Below are 18158 nucleotides of genomic sequence, written 5' to 3' on the forward strand. Positions count from 1 at the left end.
AGATCATGGGACCTGATTTCCAATTAGGCTGTTGACGTTTTTTCCCTGCTTGTGTCTCATCTCGCAAGAGGATGTGCTGGGTGCCTGACCATGTGAAAAGGATGTGCTATTCCCAAGAGTAATTAAAGGCATGTGCAATTGGTGGGATCTGTGCCCAGAGTGGTAAACAGCAGCTGGGATCTGGCAAGAATCGGGGGGCTTTGAATGGAAATCAGACTTGACCAAACCCTTGAGAATAACTGTCTTTGGACCATTCCTATTTTGTAGATTAGAAAGGTGAAATTTGAGAAGAGGAATATGAGCACAGGATCCCAACTTTATCCCACAAGACCTTATTGTTCATGAGAAAGGACACTAGAAGGAAGGAGGAGCTGTTTGAAGTTCCATAAAATCATGATTTGCAAAGTGAGGCATTTCCTAGGTGCCCATCAGCTTTCTTGTTAACTTACAGGTCACCTTTTGCACTGCCCTCCCTATCTGAAATGGCCAGGTGATGCAAGGCTCGTGCAGTGGCTGTTGGATGCATCTGTGTGAAAGGAAGAAGAGGGGAGACAACAATATGGGATTCTGCCCCCGTTTTTAGAACTGTTGGGAAGGAAGCCCTGTGGGACAAGGGCTGCAGCTATAGGTGCTTCACTGTCTGCCCTTAGGGAAGGGTAACAATGACCCTGTTTGGTGCTGTGTTCAGAGGTAGCAGTGGGAGAAAGAGTAGCAGACTGGGTTCAGTTCTTGGCACTGAGCTTGTTTATCCTGTTAGCCCTATCTCTCAGAGCATCATCATTCACTTTGTCGCCAGACACATGCTCTTATGATAATTTCTGTAATTCTGTTAGTGTGGAGGAAATAGGCTTTACTGTCCATTTGATTTTATTTATTTTTTCTTTCCAGAGGACTCAGCTGCTTGGTCTTTTAGCTTAACCCTTTGTGGATACTTTTGGTTTTGCATTTCCAAGGCATTGAGGCTAAATGGTTTGCCTTTCTGTCTCCCTGCTATAAGCAGCATTATAACTGAGAATTTTGTTTGTTCTTTTTAATCCCAACTAGAAATGAGTTAAAGCTTCAAAGATCAGACCATAATTGGTGCTCTCTAAAAGTCAATGTTTAACCTGAATAATTTGGAAACACTGATCTGCAGAGGAAGCGAAGAGCCACAGCATCAAGAGATATAGATATTTTAGCTTAATTTGCCTAGTTACTGACATTTTCAGTGGTGTTTTATGGCACAGATATTTTGTTTCTAACATCCCATGCTGTATCTCCTGGTGAAATCAGCTAGAATTGTGGTAGAATTTTTTTTAGGACTGAGGAGGGTGATATGATGAGAACATGTCACCAGACTGCATTGCAGAGCTACACAGAAGAAGAATTTGTATGGGTAGGGGGAAGCTGATCTACCAGGAAGATCTGCAGTAACAACCTATGAAGCCTTTGTTCTTTAACAAACCTGCTGCTATTAGAGGGGTTTTGCTAAGATTTGTTAAGATCAAGCCTTAATCAGTTCAGGTGAGGAAGAAAAGAACATTTTCCATCTTTGGTCTAGGGTATTGATGCTCCCAGTTGTTCCCAGTTTGCTTGCTGTTGTTCCCAGTTTGCTGTGGCTGCAGGGGTGCAGAAAGAGTCCCCAGTAAACTCATCTGAGTGCAGGTGGTGAGTGGTGGTGTTGGAATTTCTACATGTTCCGATGGAAGGCAAGATTGGTTCAGGATTAAAGAGTTTTGTAATGGTAGGGAATGGAGAGAAACCAAACAGAGATTTTTCCTCACTTGTAGGGAAACAAAGACTGGTTGCACAATACCATTGAAAAATTTTAGTGTAATATTCATATTTGCCTGCAAGAAGACATTTTTGATATTTCCTTTTCTCCTGTCTTTTAGTTTTAAAATCTTACCAAAAAATAAAAGCAGAAAACCCTGTAATTCTTTGACAAGTTAAACTGGGAGCAGTTCTATCTATTATGTAGGTGGTGCTGTCGAGAGTTAGGCAAAAATAGGATTTGCCAATTGGAAAATGCAGTTTTACGAGGTCAGTTTTTTCAGAATTTTAGGAGTTTGGGTGAAATTTTTCATTCTGAAGTTTGCTATGGGTTAAATTAGATCTGGAAATGCTAAACCTACAGAGGTGGTTCCCAAGAACAAAATTAGGAAAGAATATATTGTTTCATTCATGATTAAAAAGGAGTAAGCTGGCCACAGTGTATGAAAAGCACCAGAGCCCACCATTTCCTGGATGAGGAGCTCTGGTTCTGCAGGGATCTCCCTGGGGCCAGGGATGTGCCTCTTGAAAGCTTTTTCTGGGTTTGTCAAGTCTGAGGACTTCATCTGCCTGGACTCTGTGATAGCTGCTAACTGAGCTGCCAAATCCTTTCTAAAACTTTTGTCCATGCTGAGGATAATTTAGCTGAAGGCTGCAGTTACAGAGCCAAGCATTATCAGTCTTTACTGCTCATAGAGATGAGGCCAGTTGTGAGATGGGAGCACCTGGGGCCTCATTTCAGCTGCATTCAGGCAGTGAGGGGGAGGATAGGAGGGAGCTGGGTAGGAGAGTAATGGGGGTAAGAGTGGGACAGAGCCCAAAGTGCTGCTGATGCTGGCTGAAAACAACAGAAAGGGATCTGTGCTCTGCACAGGCCTGGGTCACTCAGGGGGGCTGCAGCTGCTTTGCTGCATCCATGGCTGCTTGGCTGGGCGAGTCCCTCTCCCTCCTGCCCTGAGGGAGTGTGCAGCAGCTCTGGCAGCATTTAAGTCTGCACTGCCTCTTTCAGAGTCCCTGTTCAGCATTAGTTTGATATTTAAAGGGCCTTCACCTTTACACTGCCTGCACAGTGCTGGCAGCTTCTCTGGCTTCCCAGGTGCCTTCTCTGTAAGCAGAAAAAGCTGTTCAGCAGCTGGGGCATGTGTGCACCTGTGGCTGGGATGTAACCTAACATACAGCAGCATCTCCTTGCCTGGGGAAGGCAGCCCTCTGCTCCTGGGGCTGTCCGTGCCCCATCTCACCTCACAGCTGTGGTTACAGCTGCCTGCAGAGCAGCAGCTCTACTCTCCAGGTCTGAAAAGGAGAAGGAAGCATTTGAGGTGGGCAAATCCCGTTTGACCCATTTAAACTTTACACCACCCAGCGGTCACCATGGGAGTGACTATGGGAGTGTCCAGAATAGTTCATGTTTGGGGAGATGGCCAGGGAGCTGCCCCCCTGTGCCAGCAGGATCTGGTGATCCCAGGGTGTACCTGCATCACTGGGGCAGGCAGTCCTACAGTTATCCCTCACCTCCCTGCCCTGTCTGTGTGAGCAACACAGTGCTTAGAGGAAGGGGAATGGAAGGGAGGGTGACAGTGTGAACCCTTCCTCCTGTGGGGCTGAAGACAGCCTCACCCACCACACATGTGATACTTTTCCCCATCTGTCCTGGATTGCCAAACCAATTGTATTCTATTTGCCATCTGTATGGCAGTTCTCTTCTGTTAAATGGGCAGTTTTCCTTATCTCTTCCACACCCACTCCTCCCTTGCACTGCATGTGGAACACTGCATGGCTGATAAGAACTACAGCATCCCATTGGGAGATGTGAGCCCAGAGGGAGGAGCCAAGCATTCCTAACAGGATATAATCCTGAGATTCTGGAACACCAGCACAGCTTTTCTCCTCTGGATTTCCCAGAGGAACAGCAGCTGCCTCTTCCACTGGATCTTCAGAGGAAGAGACTGCACCTTTCTACAGGATCCCTGCTCCAACAGAACCACACCTGACCCTCCAGGAGGGCTGAGCCACAATTCCAATTGTACTGCTACCAACACCCTGACCCACAGGGTGTCAGGTTGTGTTCTGACTCTGTCAGTATTACTTTGGCTTATTGCATTGTTCATTTTAGCTTTTTATTTTCTTCCCTTGTAAAGAACTGTTATTCCTGCTCCCATATATTTTGCCTGCAAGCCCCTTAGTTTAAAATTTATGGCAATTAGGAGGGAGGGGGTTTACATTTTCCATTTCAGAGGAGGCTCCTGCCTTCCTTAGCACACACCTGGCTTTCCAAACCAAGACACCATATTCTCACACTGTGGGGCACCTGGCCCTGCTGAAGTGCTCAGGCCCCAGGGGACCCTCCCAGGCCTCAGGGGACCCTCCCAGGCCTCAGGGATGGGGGGGTTCAGCCACGGGTTGGGAGGGAGTGAATGCAGCCCTGCAGCTGCTCAGAGAAATTGCAAAGGTGTGAATGCACAGCTAAATCTTTGTACTTATCTGAGGCTGCCTGGGAATGGCAATCTAGGTAGAAATGTAGCTTGGTCTTGATGAAGGCAGGTAGGGCTGGAACTGTCTTCAGCTGTGGCTTGTTGAAGAACACAACTAATTTAGGTGTCAACTAATTCCCCTGGGACAGGTGAGCCTCAAATCCCCTTCACAAGTAATAGTGGATTTCAGGTTTGTTTACCAGGTGTTAGTTGTACTTACCAATGGTGATACAATTGTTGTGTGTCCTCACAGCACCCCAAGGCAAAACTGAGATTGGTTTCACTTGAAAAGTGCAACCCTTTTGAAAAGAGCCCACTTTTCTTTTTGCAGGTTACCTGGAACAAACTGTGGTGGGATTCTCCTGTGATGGGGGTCTAGGGCCTCAATCTGTCCTTTGCCAAAAAACTTTAAGACTCTGTGTGCTTCCCTAGCTGATTTGTTGAGGGTTATACTTAAATCCACATTAAAATCTGTCCAGAAAAACACAGAGGTCTGTGTGTGTTCACCTGTCCTCTCATTCTTGCTGCCTTTCACCATTGTCTTCTCCCATTGCTTTCCTGTGCTCGTAGCCTTAGACTCATTAAAGTGTGTTTGTGCCCCAGATACATGAGCTGTTAAACTTGCAGGGAATGTGAGGACTAAATCTATATAAAGGAAAATTTTATGTTTTATTTCTATTTCATCACCAAACAGACTATTATATACATGTTTGTTTATCATACATTAATTTGGCCTTTGTTGATCCATCAGGTACCAGGGATGGCAAGCTGAGAAACCTTTCAGTGGCTACCTCAGAAGTGTTTCTGTTTCTCAGTTCAGATGTAAGTATCAAACCCACTTGCAAAGTTCTTTATAAATCAGACACAAATAACTTTGATGCATTTGAAGAAAGTAAATTTCACAGCAGTACCTTCTTTGTCATAGGGAAATTGCAGTATTCTAAGGAAAGAAAATAGCCTTCCTAAGGCAATGTATTTAAAATACATAATAATATGATGATGATGATGATGCCAGGATGACATCTTGTACAGCAAAAATCTTTCACTGTAATGTTCAGACTTCAAATAATTGAAAAAAGGGCAAGATATCACCAGAAGTACTGGACTCACTGAAAAAAAAAAGTTTTTTATTTGTTTTGGTTTTTTCCTATCCCAGTAAGTCAAGTTCTATGTTCCTTTTCCCTGCTCTAAGGGATGTAAGTGCAACTCACTTGGCACCTTTGTGGAGTTAACAAAGGGGAACTGAGAGCAGAATGAGACCAAAGGTCTGTGTAAGTATTGACATTTAAAATTATAGCTAAGGGTTTATGGCAGCAGTGTGGTTTTGAAAAAGTGGTTGCAGAAATAATCCAACAGTCCCCAGGACACAAACAAGGACAAATATCCAGAGAAACAGCCTGTCCACTACCATGGCAACATACTTCCAATCTTCAATGACCTGGAAGAAAAAGCCAATTAAAGATATTAGTAATTTGTCATATTCTTTTGGTCTTCCTCTCGCTGAGTTTTTGTTTATCAAAATAAAAGGAAACTGATCTCAAGGTTCAGGGAATAAACTGGCTTTAGGCTTGGTAAGGGATTTTTCTCCTACAACACATCTGAGCAGTGGAGAAAAAAACAGTAAATATTTCTTAGCTTTCTTGGATACATCAGATACTGAGTGTGGCTGCCTGGTGTGGTGCCAGCCCTGAAGGACCCACACTATAATCCAATAAAGGAATTTTTTTTCTTCAATTTGAGTTTGTAAATGCTATTAATCTGAGTGGGCAAAAATAGATGGTGTTTACTGCTGTTAAACAAGGTTAGCTTCAGAGTTCTTATCAGCAGTCATCTTATTCATGGGGTTTAATGCATATTAATACTGTTGCTTTTATTAAAATGCCTTTTTGCCCTGCATGTGTTGTCTGTGAAAGTCATGGCCTTAGATTCTGTCTCAGACTGAAGTGACCAATTGGGCTGTTATTGTAAAGGGGAAATATATCAATCTTCATTTGCATCTCATGAATAATTTTTTCTCTTTCATTCATTCTGGTTACACAGGGGATGTCTTCACATCAGTGACTTTATCATCCTTGTCAGTTGAATCATGTCTGATATTAGACCATTACATATTTTTCCTTCAGTGCACACTTTTAATTCCCACTGCTGCTAATGGGAATTGAATGCTTCTGCAATCAGACCATATAAATGTATATGAACAGTTGTTATCAGACCATTGTGATGAGGCAAGGAAGCAGAGAATAAAGTTATGAATCTAGAAAAATTGTATGTAATATCAGAGGACCCTATGTGAAAAGTAGTAAGTGGATTTTCAATATATAAAATGCTCTTGAAAATTGTTCTTACTACCAAGTGAAAGACTGTAGATCCTTTAGTGTGTAATACATCCTTGCAAGAATTTCTGAGCTATTAGAAAACCTTTTCCTGCACTAAGAAGTCAGCTTCTGTTTAGTGAGTTTCAATGTTTACAAGCTCATGTCTAATGTTAATAGCTGAACTTCTATATTTATATTGACAGTAATTTCAGTTAATAGAAAACATGAACTACTTAGCAGCATGCTCCTCTAGGGACTGCTGCAAGATCAGAAACCAGACTTTATTTAATCTGTTGGCTGAGGGAATGGAAGAACAACAGGAATAGAGAACCTGGAGTCTCACTGTGGTCTGGATTAGAGAGAGGACAATGGTAAGTATGAGGATGATTTTTCCCAACTGTGGGTGCTTGTCTAAATAAAACCTGTGACCCACCTGAATTTTCCAAGCATTATTCACAGTGTTTCTATCAACTCTATTGTGCTAGCTACAGGCCTGTGAGTAGGGCAGGGGAATAGAGCAGCAGCACAGCTTAAATAAAGTATTTCTCCTAACCAGTAATGAGTCTGGTATATATATAAATAATGAAAGTGTCAGCTCTGTTGAGGTTCTTAATCCTACCCATGGTGTTTGCCATATACAGGGAGCTGTCTTAGTCTAGAGAAGGTGTTTGCAAAAGGCTTCTACCAATTTTGCTAAATTCTCCTTCTGTGCATTCATTAGGTAAATGAATGCATGAGCTGCAGGAACATTGTTTCTGGTTAGCTTGGCCTGGCCATGGATCGAATCACAGTCTTACTGATTCACAGTGGTGTAAAATGGTCTATTTCTAACCTGGAACTGAATATTGTTTTCTTCCCCTTCCAATCACCACTTGAATATGACAACAAAGCTTTTTTAAGAGTGTTTCATGACTTACTGGGCAATCAGCAAACTCATGGCTAGAAATAGCCATGTTATTTATCAGGAGACTATTTGCTTTTCATTTGTGGCATAAATTATTTCCTCTTATGAGCTATATCTAGAATCTCTCTAAAATCTTGACAATAGCTAGAGAGTTCAAAAATGCTTTCTGAGGAATAGCATGTTACAGAGGAGGACAGAAGATGAAGTTTGGAAGGGCAGGGATTTCTCATTTTTACTTACACTCTGGTCGTTGTCATCGCTTTTCATGTGCTCTGCTATAAAACTGACTCCATCAATTGCTTCTCTCACTTCAGGAGAAAACTTCGCACCTGTTCTTAACCTAAAATCTCGATGACTGCTGACATTGTCAGGTGTCTCAGAGACTTTCATATCATATCTTTTGGCAGAAGCTGTATTCAAAAAATAGGTAGAGTTCTTGTAGAAGTCAGATGGCTCCATACAAGGATTCTCTGCTTTTGTCTTTTTGCAGTTGCATGGCTTTTGCCGTGGAGAATTATTTTCTGGGCGCTTCATGAACAGGTAGGCCGGGAGCCTTTCAAGGAAAACCAGCTTTACCCAAGGGGGCATAGTGTGAGTACTTGGAGATCTGTGGTGGACATTGAGCACACAGACACTGGTAACTATTGAGAAGGTCACCAGCACCATTGTAAACATGAGATACTTGCCAATCAGTGGAACATCTAAAGATGTTGGAGGGACAATTTTGGAGATCAGCAGCAAGAACACAGTCAAGGCAAGCAACACAGATATGCATAAAGTCATTTTTTCACCACAGTCTGAAGGCAAGTAGAATACTAGGATGGCTAAGGATGTAATTAGCACACAGGGAATGATAAGATTGATGGTATAAAAAAGTGGTTTCCTTTTAATAATGAAGTCATATGTCACATCGACATAGTTGGGGTCCAGAGGGTTTACAGTCCTTCTTCCTGGGAGTGCTACAATGTCCCACTCTCCGCTTGGTGTGAAGTCGTCCATGCTCGCCGTGGAAGTCTTAAGCACCATATCAATTTCTGTGTGGTCGTAGGTCCAGGAGCGGAACTTGAGGGTGCAGTTTTGTTGGTCAAATGGGAAATGCTTCACCTCAATCTTGCAGGCACTCTTGTAAATGGCCGGTGGCAGCCAGCGAATGCTTCCATTGTTCAATACAATGGCATTTGTGTACAGCGAGACCTCGTACGTGCCGTCCGCACTAATGAGAGGAGAAAAGAGAAAGGGGAGGAAGTGGTAAAATATTAGGAGGAAAACCAGTTCAAAACAGAAAAGGTCTAACATTCTTGATCTTGTGGACCCCAGTTCTGAGAATCAAAGCTTAGTAATACCATTATTCTGAAATCTATGCTGTAGGGAGCTATAACTTGATAGGGAGATTCATGTATGCATTCCTCCCAGTCAGAGAGTTGATTTTTGGTCCAATACTTACAGAAAAAAAACTTATAAAATTATTATTCAATACCAAATACACACCTCTGTTTTATCCAAAGAAATCAATGTGTTTTGTAAATGTTTGCTCACATAATTAAAGCTTCCTACATCTCTGAAGGCTAAGCAAAAATAAGTTCATCCCATGTGAAAACAGAGATACCTTTGATTTGGAGTGTAGCCACTGCTAAGAACACAGAGCAACGCTCCTAAATGACTTGGACAAGGAAATAAGGATGAGCTGCATTAGTTAGAAATGCAGGGAGAGTGTAGGCAGAGGAAATGTAATTATATGGCTTATTTATTGCATCACTCCAGTTAATGTTTACTTATTACAAAACCAGAACAGACAAGCCACAGCGTTCTTAGTGCCCACAAATAATCTTGGCTTTGTATCTCTTCCAACTGCTGAATTTCCAGCAGGGGAGTCTTCTATGTTCTGATGGGCCTTTTAACTTAGGGAGAAGATCATTATCAGTCAGAAGTATCTTCTCTTGCCCAACAGTGTGGGCCAACAAGGTTGGGCTGTTTAAGCCCTTAAGTATCCTGGGGTAGTGTTTGTTGACAAGGCATCATGGAAAATAGTTCTTTCAGTGCTAAGGGTGATTTTTTTTCCCTAAGCAGGGAAATGCTACAAATATCTAAGGCTTGGCACATGTGTCTGAATCAGTTAGGTTTGACTCTGGAAAGGGCTCACCTGGGTGAGGCAGTGAGAGCCTGGCACTGAGCTGAGACCTTTGCAGCTGATTCACGCAGACAGTGAAACAACCAGATGTGGAAGTGAGTGGCCACAGCCACAAACAGGGGTCATCAGTTCATTTCCAATAAGAGAGCTATTTTTTGAGAAATGAATTGTATCTTAGTTCTGACATATCTGTACTCCCTGAGTTACCTTTGCCATCATGCCATGCCATGTGCTGGGCAGAATCCTGGGCTGGGAGTATGTGAGTTCTGGTTCTGGCTGTCCTGGCTCAGTGGTGGGAAGAGGCTGGGCTGCACTCCCAGAGCCCTTTGCACAGGCCCCAGACAGAGCTGTGGGCATGGGGACACACTTTGTGTTTTCCTGAGCCCCTCAAACTGACTGATGCCTGTGAAACTCTGCTCCAGCAGCAGGAAGTTACATGGAGCTGTCCTTTAGCTAAAATTTAATTGAAGCTTTGTACTAATGCAGAAATCCAATACAGTGAGGCTTGTTCCTGTGCGTTTAAGAAACCTTTTGAAAATATTCCTTTCTATTTTTACAAATTATTAAATGGTATCACTTGGCCAGTAGCAAAAAGAAGCAGAGGGCAGAGGCACAATTTACCAGAACAAGCTTTGAGCAGGCAGACTATATCCTAATCCACTGGCTGAATTATTTTGTGACTCATACATTAGATTTAAGTGCTCATCAAATCTGGTTTCCAGTAGTAGGATTCCAAGGACTTAACTCAGTTATATATAAACCTCCTGGGTTTCCCATCTGTATATGTTCATAAATCATCGTGTGTTCATGAATTCATTGGTTTTCAAAGTATTATAAAAGTATAAATTTTGATAATTAAAAAAAAATATCATCCCCTTCAAGGTTTTGCTAGAGACTTAAACCAAAGCAAAACAAAATTGTCAGTTCCTTTGTTTGAAAGAGGAACTAAGTATGATATTTTTCTCAGTACTATAAAGCAACAGGGTCAAATGTTGACAGATTTGTTGTGTATTCATAGAATGGGTTTTTTCAATGCTTTATGAAAATGGAATATAACTTGGGTTTTCTACATGAATATGAACTCCTGGAGTTATGGTATGTGTGAACTTTGTAACAGATTTGTGTCCTGGGGTCTGTGATAGAAGGAGGAGTGGGGAAGAAGAAAACAAAACTGTATCTCAGCCCCTAAGATGTCTGATAGGATTCCAGATGTCTTCTTGCAACTGCACTTATACCTACAATTTATTCTTTCCATACAGTCTATTTTCATATAAATCTGTCTTAGTTGTGAGCCTTGGCATGGAGCCTGTGCTGTAACTGCTCATGCTGCAGACATCTTCCAGCTCTGCTGGAATTTCTTTAACCAGAGTGCTGATGATGAAAATTATCTTTGAGCCCAGTAGCCCAGTCAGATACACTTGCTACTATCTAAAAGTGACAAAATTCAGTTTTAAAATTTTACCAGACCTGCTTCATCGTTTCTGATGTTTGTTCCTTGGTTAAAATTTTGTCTGTGTAAACTGCACCAGTTTTACTTACTTATTGTAAAGCACAATGTCTGGTAACCAGATGTGTTTTGCAGGTATTCTCAGCTTATTTATTCCTTCATAGTCAGAGGGCTTCCAAGCCAGCCGATAATCAATCCACTCCTAAGAGAAGAATTGGACAGCAGTGATGGGAGTGTCCAGAGCAGCACTAACAAAATAATCATGTGATGGAGTGAGAGCAGTTGGATTTGTGGTTTGCAAGAGCCATTTCTCTGTGGCTTTGTTACCTGGTTCAGCCAGACGTTCGTAGTCATGATCTGCTCCCGTTCGTTCTGCAGGGGAAAAACAGAGACAAAAAGTGGCCTCTAAAATGTTTCACTTCATTGCAGTAATAAGATTTATTCAGTGGGTTTTTAAGCATGATTTTGTCTAGTGTATTTCAAGACAGTTTCTCTGAGTTACAATGGCCAGTCTTGTACACATACTAATGATAAGTAGTAACCCCATAAATGTAGAATTCCAAATGCCTTTTAACAAGAACAGTTATGGCAGGAGTGAGTGCAGTTATTTGGAAACAATAACCACCACTTTGCTAAGCTGGTTTCCCATCCCACCCCACCCCACTTCTCTATCTTTGATTTGAAACAGAAGGGACAGTTGACCATTGGGGAGGCCTATATGAGGTTGTGTAAGGTTGGTGTAAGGTTTGCCATGTATACCATGTCTCTAGACAGCAGTCCAGAAGAGAAAACTCTCTGTAGAAGATCTGTCAGGAGGATTTCTGCAGGAAAATGAGTTAATTCTCTGATCCTGAAGATGCTTGAGATTGTTGGAGTCTACAAGATGCCTAATTTTGTTCTGCTCAAAGAGTGAGGCTATAGAGGGATAAGGACTAAGCTGTGCTGGTCTTGGTCTTTGCCCATTCATCCACCTTGCTTAGGCTGTTGATCACCAGGGTCTCACCTCCCTTTTTATGCCCAGAATCTGCAGTCTGAGGGGACACTGTGCTCATGGTGGAGTGCAGGATGTAAGGTGTCCTGTCTGTGTCCAGATGGAGCTCCCCAGGAGAGAGAGCACTTAACTAGAATCACCTGGTATGCATGGCATTGAATCCTGAGTGTATATGTATATACATCTATGACTATCTATATATATTATATCCAGTCTGCATGGGTGTATGAAACCTCAGCTATTTGTACAGTTTCCCTTACAGTCCAACAGAGTCTTTCTCATTTCCTCTTGAATTTCAGAATATACATTCTTTATGTCTCTAAAAGTTTACAGCAGTCCAGTCACTAGCCCTTACACAAATTCTGACAGGAGGCAGTCATCTGTATCTTCTCTGTCTCTCTCAGGGAGAGCAGCAGAGTTGAAAGCCCAGTTCAGGAAATTATTCCCACTTATATACTGGCTCTTGTTCCCACTGCAGTTAATGCTAACCTCTCTTAGTAAAGATGTGTTTATACCTTGTAATAACTGTCAAACACATACTAACCTTGTGGGTGAAAAGTCTTTTAGACCCACTGAAGTAATTGTTATTGAATATGAGGAGTTGCTTTCATGAGGATTATTTTAACCATGTTAAGCTATTCCAGCCAGAACTAATGTGTGTTTTTCTTTACAACATTCCAGTGTTCTTTATTAATATGCCTGATATGTCATGTGATTTGGATGTGGCTTTGTAGCTTGTTTTCAGGCCATTGAAGCACTTCAGTAGAAGATGGATTAGCATTCCCCTGATGGTGGATAGTGTGCACTGTCCAGGATAGGTCTGACCTGGGGGAACTTACAGTAGCTGTACTGAAATCAGTGGAATGATTTTGAATTTTAGCTAGATGGAATTCTATTGGATGAAGGCCCCAGTCCTTCAAAGCTTAGGCACAGACTGATTTTCCCATTGTAGCTCCATTGTGAGATCTAAAACCAGTAAATTGTGTGTATGGGCTCTGCCTATTAATAGTGTTACACAAATGAGAAAAGAGCAGAGATGTAGCAATGCCAGTATAACTATTAATTCGAGTGCTGTGCAGGTAGTACTGAATGTAAAGGCATAGCCTAATTTGAACTTACCACACTGATAAGCTGTGCCAGGGAAACCTGCAGTTCTATGGATACCAGCTGGGAGGAGTTGACAGCTGGTCGAATTAACTTATTGTACCTGTCAGGACTCAGTAGGTGGTTCATTAGTTTTTCTTCAGCATCTGCTGCCATGCTTCCTGTAAAGCATCACAAAACAGGATTATGGAAGGGACACTAAAGTGACATGAGGTAGGGCTCACAGAATATCTGTGCATCAGATCATCTTTGGGAAATAATGACAGCTTTTGATTTTCTAAAGACTTGTGTGAACAGGAGGATACAGGGCTTGCACTGATATCTGTTCTACTGAAGTTGGCTGTTTCACAGAGCACAGATCAAAGCAGATCCCTTTCAGGGTTTTTTGCAATAAAATGTGAATCTCAAATTGGTAGATACTTTTGGGATTACACTCAGAAATAGAAACTGGGAGCAAACCACCCTCTTGATAGCAGGGGAAGAATTATTCTATGATCCAAAGAGGGGGGTCCAGCTGTGACTTCTCTCTCTAGTGCTGTAGGAGACAGAGTTGCAGGTACAAATACAAATTTAAAGACTCTATGTAGAGAAAACCAAGGGATAAGCTTTAGGAGTCATAAAGGATTTTTTAATGACTGGGGACTCTCTAGTAGCTAGTGATGTTTCTGTTTCAAAATTTGAAAACCCTAGGCAGTATGTTAGACTTACTTTATGTGGAAGTAAAACCTGTTTTGTGGACCAGCACAAATGCTGTAAATCTTTGCCAAAGCTGGAGTCCAGTGACTACAAAATACAGTATCTACAGGTTACTAACAAACAAGCCTGAACATTCCCTGTGGAGCAGAGCAGCTTCTGGCACAACCCCAGGGTCATTTATTCTGTTCTCATGTGTGCTTTTTAAACTCACTGCAGTGGACTTTCAAACCATTGTTGACCACCTGGCCATACTGATGAGCAAGGTCCTGATGACATCCTGCTGACAGAACTGAGCCAGAGACACTGTGCTCTGTGTTGGGCAGGTCTGGGGTGTGATGCTGATGAAATTACTGTGCCAGTGAAAAGCAGGTTCCAATACAATGGATAGAATACCTCTTCCATACCTTCCAAAGGTCACCTAATCCAGCTCACCTAATTCACACCTAGACACTGCAGAAATGAGGGCAGTGTCCTAAGAGCATACATGCTTCATTATTTCCCAAAGCAATTTCACACAGTAAAAAACACTGGCTATGCAAGTATTTTAAATTTGTGGTACATTAATTTGTTTTGAGGTTTTTTTATGTTGTAGCATATCCATGAAATCTGGGGAAAGGCAGACACCAAAAGGTCAGGATCAAATAAGCAGCCAAAGTTCATGTGCATGTCTAGAAGGTGCCACATTTCCTTGTGAACTGGGCTGCAAGTTGATAGGCTGAACAAGTCTCTCTTTAAACTTGAAATTCTTCTGAATCCAACCTGGGTTCAGAACCTAAATACCCTAAGACCTTCTTGGTTCTGATCCAGTGAGAAAGTGGAGTGAGGTAAAAGGAAAGATTATCAAACAGAGATTTCACATCTAAGAACAACTTCTACTCAAGCTTTGTGGAAAGGTTGAGGTAAACACCAGGCTTGATTTAATTCTTGTAAGACCAGCATAGGCTGTGGTCTGGTAGCCCAAATTCTCCACCTATACTTAACTATAACCTTGTTCTTCAGAATAGGTTTTCAAATACTTTCCAAGGCATTTGGAAAAACAAATTTGGATGAATGTATCTGTGTTTGTTGGGTCAGTTTGTTTTTTGATTTATACTTGCTTTGTATCTCCCTTCGAGTCATTATAAAAGCCCTATACCATGTGATATTTTAATATCTCAATGCAAGGTGCCTAATCAAAAGCTTATCAAGCTAGAGCTATGCTGAATCTTGCTAAGCTTCAGATTGTGGGGTGGTTTTCTTGTGTGTAGCAATCAAGGAAAAGCTAAATTTGATACTGTGAAGAAAAGAGGGCCGTGCTCTAGGAATGAATCTTGTGGTTAAAAGAATAGGTTAGAAATCCTGTGGTAGTTCAAGAGAGAATCCTTGTTAAAATTTTTTTATTGTGTTCTTTGGTGGAGTTTTATGTTGGGTTTATTTATAGTAGATTTTTTTAGTAGACATTCCTACTGTTGCATATGTAAGTGATGTAAACATATGGCTATAATTCAAATATAAATAAATTGTCAGTTGGTTTGTTTCATTCAGTGGTCACTGAATACTGTTAGAAAAGATGTGAGTTCTTGTTTGAATTGTTAACTGTGTTTTCACTGCATTGCTGCCTTTGTCTGTGGATATTCCAGCACAGAGTATTTGCTAAATGGGGAGTAAGGAGTAGGAACTGCAGAATATTTGCAGAAAGCTAATTCTGGATTTGTAATTAGTTTTTACTCTGAAACCTGCTTTTAGCAATCATAGTCGTTTGGTCTGCAAATCCAAACATGGTGTGGAGTCTGCATATCTGATGAGAATAACTCAGATTTCCAAGTACTGACTGTTAATAAACTTTGTGTGGATTAATGACAACAATGACTTTAGTTATAAAAAATATTTATTCAACAATTAATCCCTTTGAGAAATTATTATCTGCTCTTAGTGAAGGCATTCCTTCACTAGGGATAATCCTTTATAAAATTCCAGCCTTTGTAATTTGGTAATCAGAAATTAAGGGTCTGCTGTCACCTGTATCATACACCACTAGATGTCAGCCCTGCACTGCCTTAAAACCTGTTAAAACCGATCCCAGTAAATACTGGCGAGAAATGAGTGTTTGTTGTCTAATTTTTACAGTCTACTTTCCATTAACAATCTACTTATAAACCAGATGGCAACTAATGAGAACAAAATTACCAGGCATCCAGTTTCATCTTTATGTGCACTGTGTGTCAGTAGCCAGGCCTTTGAAACGTCTCTTGTTCCTCTCAGGGTGGGAAGAAATGGAAGTGCAGTTTTCCCCACAAACTGTTGGTTTTGTTGTTTTTGGTTTTTTTTCCAAATAGCAGTAATCACCAGAGATGGTGCAGACGGTAGACTGATGCTTTTAGACAAATTATTTTAACAACAATGATCAAGCAGTCCTAATTTGGGAGTGGAGCATCTTTGTGTACTGAAAGCAGTAATAAATAAAGCCCATTGGGGTGAATCCTGAGCTGTGGAAATGATTTTGGCTTCACTGAACACGCTGCACATCTGCTCTGTGACAAGGAGAGCAATCACCACATACCTTGCAGTACACATTCCTCAGTAAGTTTGTTTTCTCTGTGGGACTATGAGCATTAAAAAAATTGCACCAAGATGCTTCCAATTTCACAGCAAAAGAAACGAAACCACTGCTGTGGAGACTTTCCTTTTTACATAGTCTAATTTAAATACATAAAATGAAATAACTAGACATCCTGTTTGATTCCAGCATAATAACAAATTCATTGGAGTGATTTCCACAGAAAAGAATAAGGAGCAGTGCTGAGAGATACAGGAAGTTCACTGTTATTACTGTCTACATTTCAAAATGTAACATAAGACATATTTCTAGTGTTGCTCTGAACTCAGTTCTCGTAATAAATGTTGAAATAATATTTGTTTAGAAGTAGCACTGTAGCATGTGTTACCATTTTAATCCTTTACTCTCTCACACATAAGTGACATACCAAGTTCCCATCTGTAATTAGTAAAGAACAAGTAAGAAGCAGCAATAAAGCAGTCCCATTATCTTTGAAATTACTTCATCATGTTGTTACTTCTCAACATACTCTGAAGCAAAAAGATTTTCATAACCTCCTAGAAGAACACATGCTGATTTGAAATATTTTTGTTCCAATGGAAGTAGCAGTGAATTTACTGTATTTTAAAGGTTTTTAATTTTTACACTGCAATTAATGCAAATAAAAAAGGAAATACTCAGGGGTTTGGAAATGTATAATTTAAAAATCTGAAGTGGGCCCTCACTCTCCTTTTGTCACAAAGCAGATGTTTTCTGAAGTTGCCTTTCAGAGATGGAAGAAACAAAACAAGTGTGGAATGAATAGACAAAAATGGGACGTGTGTGATCTGAGGATCTTGGTTTAGTTTCAGCCAGTTTCTCTCAGAGCACTTCAGAGGAGCCTCTCCATGGGAAGAGGCTCCCATGCTAAATGCACTATTTCATGCTGCTGTCAGGCTGTTGTGTTGGCTAAAACATATCCAAGAAATCCTGACAGACTGAGGGAAATGTTCTTGTATAAAAGGCATAACTATTATATTTTTTGTAGCATATATTTACATATGACAACTTAATTTAAACTGTTTCCATTCTAAAAATTAGGAAGTGTGAACTTTGCAAAATATTGGAACTTGAGAAAATAATGGTAGAAGGATGAGATCTGTCATATTTACAGATCATGTTATGGTTCATTTTTTCACCTTCAGTACAATATGCTGCTTTTCCTATCACAGATGATCCTGGGAGCATCTAAAGGGATATTATTTAGTCATTATCACTGTCATGTCCTACAGTTATGTAATTTTATATCCAACCTGTCTGTCCATATTCGTCATAGTGCATGTGCTGATACCAAACAAGCCCAAAACAGCACTAAAATAATCAATTTTATACATCCTCTTAAAGCCAGCAACCTCCTGAGGCAATGGTTATGAATTGTCTGTGAGCTCATGCCACTGCCCTGCCTGTTACCCCCAAAAGCTCTGACTGTTCTGAAACTGTAGGAGAAAGAAAAGGTCACTTACCGTTCAGACAAAAGGAGCCCACCACAAAGAGAACAAGGCTGTACATTTTCCTCATGGCAGTAAGAAGAAGTGGATTCCTGTTCTTCAGCTTAGACAGCTGGCAATAGGCTCTGTTGGCAGAGATGCACAGGCAAGAGATGTAGAAGCAAACCTGAATCTTGGAGGTATGAAATGCCTGGAAAGAGACAGACAGTAGGACCTGACAGAAGCGTTCTGCAAAGTGCAATTTTCGTGAGCATAGTGGTCCCTCCCCCTTTGCAGCTGTTTAAAGAGCTTTGTGAAGAGGAAAAGCAAATAAGAAGAGTGAACATA

At 41.1% G+C, this 18158-nt stretch overlaps 1 protein-coding gene across 1 annotated transcript; it reads right to left on the reverse strand.

The window, feature by feature from the left end:
• Window positions 1-5329: 5329 nt before the first annotated feature.
• CHRNB4 (cholinergic receptor nicotinic beta 4 subunit) lies at window positions 5330-18084 on the reverse strand. The gene is made up of 6 exons (XM_054641947.2): window positions 17847-18084; window positions 13128-13273; window positions 11345-11389; window positions 11110-11219; window positions 7683-8655; window positions 5330-5661 (listed from the first exon to the last, which is right to left on the reverse strand). Exons 1-6 carry the CDS (start codon window positions 17899-17901, stop codon window positions 5521-5523), a joined length of 1470 nt encoding a protein of 489 aa, XP_054497922.1. The 5' UTR covers window positions 17902-18084; the 3' UTR covers window positions 5330-5520.
• Window positions 18085-18158: the final 74 nt, after the last annotated feature.

The sequence above is a fragment of the Agelaius phoeniceus genome, chromosome 13 (genome assembly GCF_051311805.1).
Source record: "Agelaius phoeniceus isolate bAgePho1 chromosome 13, bAgePho1.hap1, whole genome shotgun sequence".
NCBI lineage: Eukaryota > Metazoa > Chordata > Aves > Passeriformes > Icteridae > Agelaius > Agelaius phoeniceus.

Excerpts from the sequence above, each read along its gene's own strand:
- CHRNB4 (XM_054641947.2), bottom strand. The coding sequence starts at position 17,901 with ATGAGGAAAATGTACAGCCTTGTTCTCTTTGTGGTGGGCTCCTTTTGT. Across the intron at positions 11,390-13,127 it reads TGGCACAGCTTATCAGTGTG|AACGAACGGGAGCAGATCAT; the intron begins GTAAGTTCAAAT and ends TTTCCCCTGCAG. Across the intron at positions 5,662-7,682 it reads GCGATGACAACGACCAGAGT|GTCATTGAAGATTGGAAGTA; the intron begins GTAAGTAAAAAT and ends TTTTTCTTCCAG.